We start from the raw sequence: 12,813 nt of genomic DNA, 5'->3' as shown, positions 1-12,813 counted from the left end.
GCATCGTCCGTTTTGTTCGGTCCCGAATATATCCCATATAAAATAATGTTACATTTTCCCGCTTCTATCGTTCCTCAAACTATCGTTTTATCGCATCGATCGTTCAAAAATCTTAGTCCCGGCCCACAATTTTCCCGCAATGATCGTTTCTGAGAATTTAAAATGCTGGGTTTTGAGATAAATTATTACCGAAAGACGCACAATGTTTTTGGAATACGCAGTAGCGGTAACCTGTTATATCGCCCAACCAGCACATTCTTTTGGAATGAGGGTCAGCGGTGCAGGGGTGATAGTTGGAGTGAATGGCGGTGCCCATTGTCAGAAATTTTACGATTTTAATTTGGGTCCACTCATATTTCGTTCCAGCGATGCCAGATGGCATGTGCAGTGTGAATTTCTTCACAAATGCTTTTATTACAAGTACAAAGGAAAGGCTGGCGGCACTTTTCATTCTTCTGGTTCATCTCGTTTCCAGCGGTTCAGGGTCTTCTACAGCTACTTTTCGTTGAGTTCGGCAGTAATAGTATTTCCATTCTTCCCGTTATTGTCCGCAAAGGGGGTTGGAGTGGTGAGGAAGAAGACGACGAATGCGAGCCCGAAGCTTTGCCGAGTTTTGCCGAAGCGCGCGCTGCATTGGCGAAAGTGAAGTCGTTCTTTTATGCGCTTAATATTAGTGAACGTGACGAGGAAAACATTTTGAACGTGGAAAGTGCTCTGTTTGGTCTAAAACGTAAAGTTTCGACAAACCAGTTGTCCATTAAAGACTTTTTTGGTAAAAAGAAGTAACTTTGAAAGGGAAACATTGTTTTTTTTAAAATTTTTAATGCTTTCCCGCATCTATCGTTTTCCCGCATTCATCGTTTTTATTTCCCACCCCCGCCGAAAACGATGCATCGAGGTTTCACTGTATTCTTTTAAAAACTTGCCTGCAACAAGGAAGTTTGCAGAATATCATTATTTGGAAAAAAAGTTATTATTTTCACTCAAAACATACCAAATTGATTTTTGGCAACCACTGGTTTCTGTGTGTTGAGAGGATCAGAGCGACCCTGGAGATTCTCAGCTGATACTCTAAACTCATATTTGGTGCCTTCCAGAAGTCGAGGGACAGTTGCATGATTATATTTTGGATTTACAAAAGTGACAGCTGGCACCCAACCACCACCATGTGTTAGGTCTCGTTTCTCAATTACATAACCACTAAAACAAAAACAAAATAGCTACATTAGGAAAACACACGGTAAATGACACAAAAGAAAAGTTCAGTTAAAAGCTCTATAAAATACAGTGCATATATCTTTCTTAACAGTTTTTAATTTACATTAACAATTTTCATAATCTGAAATGATGCTCTATAAGGAAACCATTTCCTAGCTAGTTGCAAATAACAGAAAATTATGTAATTTAAAACTTTTAATCTAATCTTGATATTATCAGACAACTTACGTAATCTCACTACCACCATTATCCTTAGGTGGTTTCCATGATAAGGTTACACTAGATCCAGTGATCTCCTCATACTCAAGTGGGGCCTCTGGCGGTGAAGGTCGATCTGAAAAAAAACTCCTATTTTAAAAGATTTCCTTGACTCACAATAAGGTACATTTTAATGGTAAATGACAGACCATGAGAGTGACATAAAAAATATTGCTTGCTTAAACCTCTGTATCCCATAGTTAAACATTTTATTAGTATGAAATCATGACACAGGGTTCAATCCACAGATTTATTAGCACCAACTAAAAATGCAATTTGTTTCTTAAAAGCTGCTCAAGCTTATACAAGTTGTATTTTGCAATTCTTTCAGCCATTCAACCATCATATGGTTTAGACTTATTATTTAGTGTTTGTCGAAAAAACTAGCTTTCCTTTTCTTTTTTTCAGTTTCTAAATATCAGAGGTCATTATAGCCTCTCATATATTCAGTCAATATTGCCAATATTGCAGATATTTTACCATCTTAGTGATCAATGTCATAGAAGCCCATTACTGTTGCCAATAAGGGCCCACTGTGACTTTTTTCTGGTGCCTCTACTCTAACAGTGGAGGACATATATTCCTTCAAATACCAGAAACATTTTCCACCAAAACACAGCATAAGAACCAAGAAGGAAAACCCCCCAAAATTTTTATTTTTTAAATTAAATACAATGTTAAAATAAACCTGTTTGTGATGCTGCTACTGGAAATGACTGGTTGCAGGTGATAATGTGGCTGTATTAATGACAACATCATAAGTCAACCACAAAATGTGCAACAAAGGAGGCACATCAGAGCAAACAGGAAGAATGGGACATAATTAAATGTTACTGTTCTAGATGCAGAATCCATCTGAACAGAATTGTTTTGACATCAATGGGCCACTGACACTGGAATTATTCAAGGACCATGACATCACCAACAATATACAGTTGTACTGTGGAACCATTTGAGATCTTCACATCACCATTAAGAGACAGTATCCAAAAATGCTCACAAGAGTCCCCACGTAGCCTGCAATGCCCAGGACACACTGTACTCCAGTACTCCAGGTGCTGGACAATCCCCCATTCAGCCTGGACCTGTCACTGTATGACTTTTACATTTTTGTGCCCCTAAACAAAGCACTAAAAGGCCACAGACTCAGGTCAGATGAAGGTGTCCAGATGACTGGGGTGCAGTGAGTTGTGGCAGTAACCCAAGGAGTTCTTTGCAGAGGGAATAAATTGGCTGGTACACAGATGGGATGCATGACTCTATACCCTTAGAAATACTCTAACAACCATTACTAACCCCGATCAATCCCCAAACAGGCTTCCTTCAAAAAGCCTGAAACTGTTTATATTTCCCACCAGTAACACTTTATTGTAATGTCACAAAATAGATTTTATCTGACTCCATTTTTCAACTTATAACTACGTGCATTGTAAATTCTTACCTAATACATTGACTTGGAAAGATCCTTCATCCAGACCAGAGCTGTTTCGTAACATCAAATGATACAGTCCACTATCAGACCTCTTGGCATTTACTGTGTGGACAATTGTATGGTAACCAATTGAGGTTACTGTTGTTCTTTCATCTGTCTTGAGTGGCTTATTTTCCACAGACCATATTACTTCTGGTGGAGGTTCACCAATAAAATCGATGTCAACGTGAAAGATCTGGCCTGCTTTGATGCGGATATCATTCAGAGGTGTCTTGATTTTTGGGGGTACTGTAAAGAAGATGTCAGTTTCATAAGTAATATTATTGACAAAGGAATATTTTTCAGTGTTTAATAAGTACAGAAATACTTACAGTATCTTGCTTTAGCAATCACAGTATCAGATGGCTCACTAGGTTCACTCTGGCCAGCTGAATTAGTTGCAATGACACGGAATTCATATTCCTGGCCCTCTGTAAGATCTGGTACAGTACCCTGAATAGTAAATAAAATGTCTTGTTTATTTTGGTGCAGTGTGTGACAAAATACACCAAACTAAATTAGAAAAGTATAGAACTTGTACATAAATATGGTCAGAAAAAGATTCACATCTATCATTAAAATCTGTAACTCACAAAAGAAGTAACTGTACTGATTATCTCAAAATGAAAAAATGGGTCCTAGATACAGCAAAAATATGAGATATCAACTATGTACCCAAAAATACATTAGACTGCTTCTGTTTCATTTTTGTGAAAATAATGGACAATAACTTGCAAGATATAAATTTGTCAATTATATTATCAATATGAACAAAGTATTCACAACTTTTAATTTATTAAATTATTTTAAGATGCTGGAAGTCATGAGAATTACTTTAATAACTGTATCTTGAAGAGAAAGGAAGGTATCCATCAAGTATTGATCATGTATAAGATCAACAGCAGAACATATTTTCAGCATATTATAAACAATTAAAGGTTAAAGGAGGGGTACAGATGCTGCATTTTAACAATGCATGCTATTTTTAATTAACTACATGCAATTATTTCATATCATCAATATGACAATTTCGTATTTTTAACTTACACTGGATTGTTTTGCTGGAACATGTACTGCATTCACCCAGTATGGACTTCCTTTTTCCTTCTTCTGAATAATATAGCCAGTAATGGGAGAGCCACCATCTGATTTAGGTACTGCCCATTCCAGGTCTACATGGTCCTTGTCCCAGTCCATGATAAGTGGCTTTCCAGGAGCATCTGGTTCATCTAATATAGTAAATAAAATTAAAAAAACAGATAAATTATAACCGTTTTTAACGCAGGACACTACGAGAATTTAATTTATATACTGAATATTCTGGTTCTGTAATTACAACATTTCTATGTATGTTAGTAACATTTGTAGTTTCAGCTGTTCTTAATGATGTCACTCTGTTAACAATCAGTAAAGTGCTTTCAAATTTTAATTTTGTTGAAAAATTTTGAGTTGTAAACACAGACCCATTTAATGGAATAATGAAACAGAAACTTTCACTAAGTCTTGTGTGTGCGTGTGCACGCGCGTGTGCGTGTATGAGTGTGTCTGTCTGTCTCTCTCTCTCTCAGTAGTATGCATGGATATGTCATACTGTCACATTTGTATTATAAAGAAAAAAAAGTGGAACATAACAAAGATATCCTTTAGTTCATTATTTCTTTGAAAAATATGATGGAAATAAATTAAAATTAAGAAACTGTACAACAAAGATGCAGTTGTGCTGATGACTTTTACATATAAAATCAATTTTTTCCAATATTTTAAGGTCTGTTTTTATAACAAATAGCAAAATACTGCTAATCAACCAATGTAATATCAGATTACTTGTTTCTTTTTTTCTATAAAAGAAAGCACTACATATATACATTAAGATTTGAAGAGAACAGAAGTAAATTATACGGACTAGTAAAATATATTTGAATATTATTTTATTTTCACAGAATCTTATGTGATTACATACCAAATTCATTCTTCGCAATGATGCTCTTTGCTGTCTCAAGAGGATCAGACTCTCCTATGCTATTGACAGCCTTTACTCGGAAGAGGTACTCCTTCCGATGTATCAGTCTTGTTACATCATGAGATAGACCTGAAGCCATGCCTGCATCTGCCCATGTTCCCCTTGACACATCCATTTTCTCCACAATGTAATGCAGAATGGGACTTCCACCATCATCGAGTGGTACCTTCCACGTAAGGCGAGCACCCTCCTTTGTTATATTGCTAACCACTAGAGGACCTTCAGGTGGAGATGGTCGATCTAAAAACATAATGTAACTTTATAATTAAGAACATTTAGATACATGGTATATTAATTTCATTTAAAAGAAATATTCAACACTTTACTTAAGTATAAGACTAGAATATATATTTTAGACTGAATTCTTAATTCTTCACATCCATATCTCAGTCTTAGGCTTGCTTCTAAAAACAAATATTTGGGTCTACGTAACCAAATAACTTCAAAAGTAAATAACTACTACTGTTAATTAAATATTTTATGAAAGATGTCATTTGATGTCACTTATGTAACCAGTGCTTTAATTTCATATCTCCATTAACAACAAACTGTAGCTATGTAAATTCTACACTACAACCAATGTGCTTCAGTACGGGACACAACTGATAGACACTGACATTTACTTTTGTATCCAAAACACTTTACTTCAGAGAACTGCCTAAATGTAAAATAAGCTTACATATATCACGTATCTACAAAAGTAATTTTAATGTTGATCCTGCTTTTTGGTACTGGTACAAAAAGCAAGATCATTATTAATAACAACTCACCATGAAAACTTAGAAATATTTTAAAGTGATAATACACTACTTTCTCATCATTCTTTCGGTTATCAGACTGACTGGCTGTGGGTTTTGAAATCACACTCACCTAGTACAGTGACATTGGCAGAAGCTGAGGACTGCCCCAATTCATTTTCCAGTGTGAGAGTGTAGCGCCCAGTATCATTACGAACTGAAAACAAAATCTCAAACACAGTCTGATTGGCAAATGTCTGAATATCAGCTCGTACTCCAGGTTCAACAGGCTTGCCATTTACGGACCATTTTGCTTTAGGTCTTGGTGATGCTTCTATTGGGATGGTGTAATTAATCTTCTGACCAGCTTTTACTACCATATCTTGTAGCAAAGTCTTATCAAACCATGGTGCCTCTGAAAAATAAATAAAGATTTCTTTGTGGAAATTGCATTTATGTTACATAATTGTAGTAGTGTTTTGGGACATAGGTATCCCCATTATATGGGAAGAGGAGAAAAAGGTAAAACATATGAGATTTGAGGTTTTCACAGCAGTAAACATAAGGACTATGACATACCAGGTTATAATGCCATGTAGCCTTGTAGGACAGAAGTGATATTAGACTGAAGATGGATGTGATATGTTCCTCCAAATGTTGGTAACCACTTAAAATGACTATATAGCATCATGGCCAAGAAAACCATGATTTTCAGAGGGGGGAAAATAATTTAAGTGATACATTTTTAGAAGTACCACTAGTCGGTAGCTAGTTTCAAATTTATGAAAGCACAATTTAAAATTTGAACTGTGTAACATTTTTTCAATGATCATCTTCTGGGTTGTATCATATTGACTTGCAGGTAGATACCATTGAAGATGGCTGTCTTCTGGGTTGTTGCGTCATGTAGTCTGGTAGAAGTTTACCAACTTTTCAGAGGTCCCTGCTGCCTCCATCATCAGGGCAGCAAGAACCTCAGAAACGCTGGTAAACTTCTACCAGACTATACAGTGCAACAACCCAGAAGACAGCCATCTTCAGACTCACAGCCATCAAAACCTCAAATCCTACATACATATCATTGGTTTAGAGATACATACTGTCTTTGTCTGAAGATTGAATCAGTATGTTTCTATGAAATGATGGTACCTATCTATCAGTCAACATGGTGTTACAACCTAGAAGACCAAAATTGTCATCTTCACTGCCATGAGAAATTCAAATCTCACACAATGTAACATTTCAATTTTAATTAACTTTTACAAATAAAATATCAATGTCTTTTTTTGTTGTATATGTCAGTCATCCCAAATTTCCTATCTAAATTGCCAACATCACTCAAGTACTTACGGAATCTGGGCTTGGCAATAACCGATTTTGATGGTTCACTAGGTTCTCCCGGGCCACCTTTGTTTACTGCAATCACTCGAAATTCGTACTCTTCGCCTTCAGTGAGATTTGGTGCAGTTCCTTTGGTTTTGTTTCCAGGAACCTCAGCTGCCTTCTCCCATGGACTGTTTGCAAGAATATAAGATTTTATAATTATTATTTTGTTTAGGTTTTTCTTATCTATTGACAATGTACATACATATGTTAGGACAGCAAGTAAAACAGCACTCACATGTAGAGACAGCTAGTTTCATGACTGAGACGTGAATCACAATCCCCAGAAAGTTAGAGACTGTGCTTAATCATAACATTTGGTGTCCATTAGAACGTAATACAGCTCACAAATAAGAATATCTCTAACACTGAGCATAACCTAACAAGTTACATAAAAGCCACTGTCAGAATATTCTTAACTGTATTAACATAAAATTCACTTTTAGGTATTACTAACTCAAATACATAATTGTTACTGTTATTGTTATTAAAATAAAAGATTATGTCTCCATGCAACTGTACCCATTAAGAAGACCAATGTCGAACCCCCAGATGATACACGAGTGAACATGGATCAGCTGTGGAATGATGGTGAAACAGGAAACTTAAGAACTCTGAGAAAAACCTGTCCCTGTGCCAATTTGTCAAGAATATACCCACATGGACTGCCCCTGGCATGATTCCAGGCCTCCATGATGAGAACCTGGTTACTCAAATGAATAATAAATTCCCTATATAATAGAATTCAGAGTGCCCAAGTACTTGCACTTTATTACTTAATTAGATGTTATTTAATTAATATAAATATTTAATAGTCCTATTTTCTAACCCTGTGTATTATAGTGTCATTTTATATAAGAATATGTAAATTTATGAGGACTGTCATGACCATGATTTTTTTTACTACTGAAGCTATTAACAGCACAAAATTGTATATGAGGTGGGGTCTGGCAAAGTAAATAAAAGCTGAAGATTTCTGTCTTCTGGGTTGTTGCGCTGTGTAGTCTGGTCGATGTTAACAAACGTTTCAGAGGTCATACTGCCTCCGTCATCAGGGCGATGAAGCTGTTCTATCTGGTACATGCTAGGTATGTGTTTATTAGGAACACCCCAAATCAGAGTGGAGGTATAATTCTGACATATATTAAACCACAGGATTGAAGACAAAGTAATTACTGAGCAAATATATTAAATTTTATCACTTGTGCATTCCATCACCTCTTAAACATTAAGTTCCAGAGTTAAGTCCACCCAGCAGCCCTATACCAGAATGGGTTTAAATTCCCTATTCTGGTATGTCAAAGGTTAACCAATGGTCATGCAAAAACAAATAAATTTCATATAATAATAATCTAAAACATGTGCTATATACAGTCATTACCCAAATCTAGTCCTCTTCTCAATAATGTATCCAGTTATAGGAGATCCTCCATCTTTCTTGGGTGGAGTCCATTCCAAATCCACATGATCCTTGTCCCAGTCTGGAAGATAAATTATAAGAAGAAGCATTGTTATGTGAATGATATTTGGCAATGTATTTTCTTACAGAATGTGAAGATGCATGTTTCATTATTAATCAATGGTATTATCATGTAACTTATCATAAAAGAATATCTAATACAAAAGTTTTATGACAAATGTCCTCATGAAATAGAATTTGAAAAAAGCATGTCAGAATATGCCGAACATTTCTTTGTACATTCAAAATCTAGTTCATATTGTAAGCTTACCCACAGGTTCTGGTGTGCCTGGTTTATCAGGTTTGTTGAAGGGATCTTTAGCTGTAATTGGTGATTGACCTGTGAGGGGCAGGGATTCACCCTGTTTATTTACTGCTCTCACACGGAAATTGTAGTCATGGCCCTCAATCAAATGGTCCACCCTATTTAGAATGTAAAACAATTTCATCACCTAGTCATCAGAGCACCAATCTGAGAGACCAAAATAATTGCTATACAGTGTTTTCTGTAAGAACACCACTATTCATATAATTAAAAAATTGTCAAACTGAACTACCAAATATGAGTCTACTTATGATCCTACCGTATTGATGTGCCAGTGACATCACCAACAGGAACCCATCGCATGTTTTCTGTGTCCAATTTTTCCACTGCATAATGAGTAATTTCAGAACCTCCATCATCTTTAGGTGGACGCCAATAAAGGGAACAAGAAGACTTCGTAACATTTTCTGGTTTCAGTGGGCCTTCAGGAGGTTGTGGTATATCTATAACAAAGACAATTCTGTTGAAAGCCACCAAACTCTCAGTATCAGGCCATTTAAAAACAAACAAAGCAAAAACAAATGAAGAGCTGTTAAAACAAAAGCTTATGCCACAATTAAAATAATCAAATGCTCATAAACCACTATAGAGGTCTACATTAAAGATGCAAAATAAAAAGTGGATAACTTTATCCTTACCTAACACAGTAACATTGACTATTGCAGTGTCAATACCATTGATATTCTTGGCAGTGAGAGTGTATGTTCCACTGTCACCTCTTTTGGCATCAATCACACGAAGTTTGGTGTTGTAATTCTCATTCACAACCTTTATACGATCTGTATTGATGATAAAATTTCCTTTCACTGTCCATTCCTTTGATGGTGGTGGTTCGCCACTAATTGGTACATCAAAGTCAAAGTTCTGGCTAGCCCTGATCTTCACATCAATCAGGGCATTACGATCAATTCGAGGAGGCACTGTAATGGAAAATAATTACCATTATCTGTTATAAAGAGACTGTACTTTAAGTAAATTCCTGAAAATAAATATGGCATACTTACAGTTTTTGGGACGGGCAATATGTGGCTTTGTGGCATCACTTGGTTCACCTTGTCCAGCTTTATTCACAGCTCGGACTCTGAACTCATACTGATTACCTTCAATAAGGTCAGGAACCCTTCCAGTAGTCACATCACCTTTAACTTCAGCACACTTATCCCAGTTTGGACTGAAAGAAACATCAATTAAATTGACTGATTACAATCACAATATTAAAATATACTTAAAATATCACACATAAACAAAGCATGCTGTATCAGTACAGAGGTGTATTATTTTAAATACACTTAATATAATGTTTAAACATTGTTTGCCATCTTCATATAGTGATTTCTGAGACTCAGTAATACATTTTCAAGTAAATTTGGAAAAATTCTAGATTTCAATAAAAATTCTAGGTGATGGCTGATATTCAACAGTGAATGTTAATAATCCAAAATATGAGACTTGGACAGTAGCCTCTACACAGTACTTCTACGAAAATACACATAAAATACAAAATTTATAAAAATAAAAGCACAATGAAAATACACCTGAATTTATCTTTCTTCTCAATAATGTAGCCTGTGATCGGTGATCCTCCATCCTCACTTGGTCTTGCCCACTGCAGTTCCACAAAATCTTTATCATAATCCTTTATTTCTGGAGTGCCAGGCTTACTTGGCTGATCTGTGAAATACATAAATTTCAATAGTACAACATTGAACATTACTACGCAATTTAAATTAATGAAATCCTGTTCTGGAAAGCATGGGCTTTAAGGAATGGAAAGTGAAGAGATGAAATAATTAGAACACATATACTTAAAATAACACATTTAAAGAAACAGACTTCCACCTACTTGGAAGCCAGATACAATATATTTAGTGCCTAGATGATCATACAATTCAATACATACACATACACAGATATTCAGTGTTACCTTGGAAATAATATGTTGTTCTGAAATTGTCATGACCATCTACAACACAACAAAGAATATTGCAACTGATGTCTTAGCAGTTGTCATGGTATGCATACAGAATTTGCATAAAGCAAACCACACGCATGAACTGGATAAGATAATCTCAGTCTTGGGAGTGTCTTATATAGCTACTTTTCTTTGCATGGTATTATACTGTTTTGTTAACAACTAATTTTTTATTTTAAATAGTTTGTGTCTTTAAAATAAACATTTGTTTATAATTTTGAATGAATGTTTCATTGTTATCTTTTACTGTTCATTATCACCAATATCATCATTACCCTGAAAACTGGTGACTTAAAAATAAATTTATGAATTTACAAACCAACTTAACGGGCCAAACAATTTTTAAAGAAATCATCTTATCAGAATTATGTCTTACCAAATGGATTTTTAGCTTCAATGGCCTGGCTTGTTGTAAGTGGTTCTGATTTTCCTTGTTTGTTCACTGCTCTCACTCTAAACTTGTACTTATGCCCTGGTTGCAGACCATCAACATCCAGGCTTGTGACTGGACCATCAGTTTCACCTGCAGGTACCCACCGGCCTGAAATGGAAAACAAATGTATTGACATAAGTCACACAGACTATAGCCAAGTCAATTCTCAGGCAAATAAGCTATTATTTTATTATAATTTAATGGTTTTAAGTTTACTTTGAGATTCATTATTCTTTGATATTCTCAGGACAGTTAATGATCTGATATGTAACTGGTTGCTACAGGTTCAATTTTAGGACCAAGAATTTACCTGAAGCTTCATCCATCTTCTCCACAACATATTTATCTACTGGCTGTCCACCATCATCTGCTGGTGGGTTCCAGTTAAGCTTGCAGCCCTCAGCATGGACATCAGACACTTTAAGGGGTCCTCCAGGTGGACTTGGTTTGTCTGAAGAGTAAGCAGAAAGCTGTAATTTCCTTACATGTTTTTGGCAAAGTAATTAATGCAGACATATGAATTTAACTATGAATTATTCTTCACAAAGAGTCAAAATATAGAGTCAATTCCCTCACCCACTTCATGAGACAACTTCAAAGTTTTTCCAGGGGCAAATCTAAATTCATGTATTCATCACACTGCTCAGCATCAGAATCTCAATATATATAAATACATATAAAGAAATGAGAAATAGATTGTGACCACCACAGGTATGGAAAGGATTATATTTAATAAACCTCACAGTACATAATTTAAGAACAAATGATGAACCCGCTGTAAACCCAAGGCAGTAACATTCTCTTCCTTACTCAGCTCCTATAATAAATCATATTTACTCTTCATCATATATTCTTATATGGTATAGTGTCTATTTTATTCTCTGTATTAACTTACCCAAGACTATCACATCCACTTCAGCAGTATCTTTTCCATTGACATTTTCTGCTGTAATAGTATATCTTCCTGACTCTGCTCGAGTTGCCAAACGGACATTCAGTTTTGTATTGTACTCTGCATGCTGTACTTTGATTCTGTCTGTTGACTTCACTTCCTTTCCACGTATGAGCCACTTAGTTTCTGGAGGGGGCTCACCAGACACTTTGACATCAAAACCAAAGTTTTGTCCAGCTTTTATTCGTACTTCAATGAGGTTTGTGCGGTCAATCTTTGGTGCGAGATTACGTGGTTTGGCTATAATTGTGGGTGTAGCATCACTAGGTTCACCAGGCCCTGCAGCATTCACAGCTCGGACTCTGAATTCATAAGGTTGCCCTTCAATTAGATCAGGAACAGTAGCTGTGGTCTGACTAGCAGGAACTTCAAGGGCTTTCTCCCATTGACCATACTTATCCTTCTTTTCAACAATATAACCAGTAATAGGAGAGCCACCATCTTCCTTTGGTGGTGTCCATTTGAGATCAACGTGATCTTTATCCCAATCTGTAGCTTGTAGGTTCCCAGGCTTTCCAGGCTCATCTATAAGAAAGAAACACAGAGATGTGCAATGTCCACTTTGCTATTTTACTAAATACAGAT

General features: G+C 35.8%; 1 protein-coding gene across 29 annotated transcripts in view; it reads right to left on the bottom strand.

Moving 5' to 3' along the window:
• Positions 1-12,813, bottom strand: part of bt (projectin protein bent) — a 173,325-nt gene that overhangs the window by 34,311 nt on the left and 126,201 nt on the right. For all 29 annotated transcript variants that reach the window (XM_087356134.1, XM_087356133.1, XM_087356141.1 and 26 more), the window contains 17 exons: positions 12,172-12,753; positions 11,587-11,727; positions 11,220-11,384; positions 10,407-10,542; positions 9,876-10,042; positions 9,510-9,791; positions 9,131-9,314; positions 8,818-8,969; positions 8,469-8,568; positions 7,055-7,218; positions 5,838-6,119; positions 4,908-5,207; positions 3,995-4,176; positions 3,280-3,400; positions 2,918-3,196; positions 1,447-1,552; positions 995-1,200 (listed from right to left, as the gene is read on the bottom strand). In XM_087356134.1, coding sequence (XP_087212260.1) covers positions 995-1,200; positions 1,447-1,552; positions 2,918-3,196; positions 3,280-3,400; positions 3,995-4,176; positions 4,908-5,207; positions 5,838-6,119; positions 7,055-7,218; positions 8,469-8,568; positions 8,818-8,969; positions 9,131-9,314; positions 9,510-9,791; positions 9,876-10,042; positions 10,407-10,542; positions 11,220-11,384; positions 11,587-11,727; positions 12,172-12,753 — 3,549 coding nt within the window. The remainder of the gene's footprint in view (positions 1-994; positions 1,201-1,446; positions 1,553-2,917; positions 3,197-3,279; positions 3,401-3,994; positions 4,177-4,907; positions 5,208-5,837; positions 6,120-7,054; positions 7,219-8,468; positions 8,569-8,817; positions 8,970-9,130; positions 9,315-9,509; positions 9,792-9,875; positions 10,043-10,406; positions 10,543-11,219; positions 11,385-11,586; positions 11,728-12,171; positions 12,754-12,813) is intronic.

This window comes from Zootermopsis nevadensis, unplaced genomic scaffold, assembly GCF_977971745.1.
Source record: "Zootermopsis nevadensis isolate Lab colony 2312 unplaced genomic scaffold, Znev_1.0 Znev_ptg000025l, whole genome shotgun sequence".
Lineage (NCBI taxonomy): Eukaryota > Metazoa > Arthropoda > Insecta > Blattodea > Termopsidae > Zootermopsis > Zootermopsis nevadensis.
The sequence above is the reverse complement of the archived record's forward strand: the minus strand, read 5'-3'. Positions and strand labels throughout refer to the sequence as shown.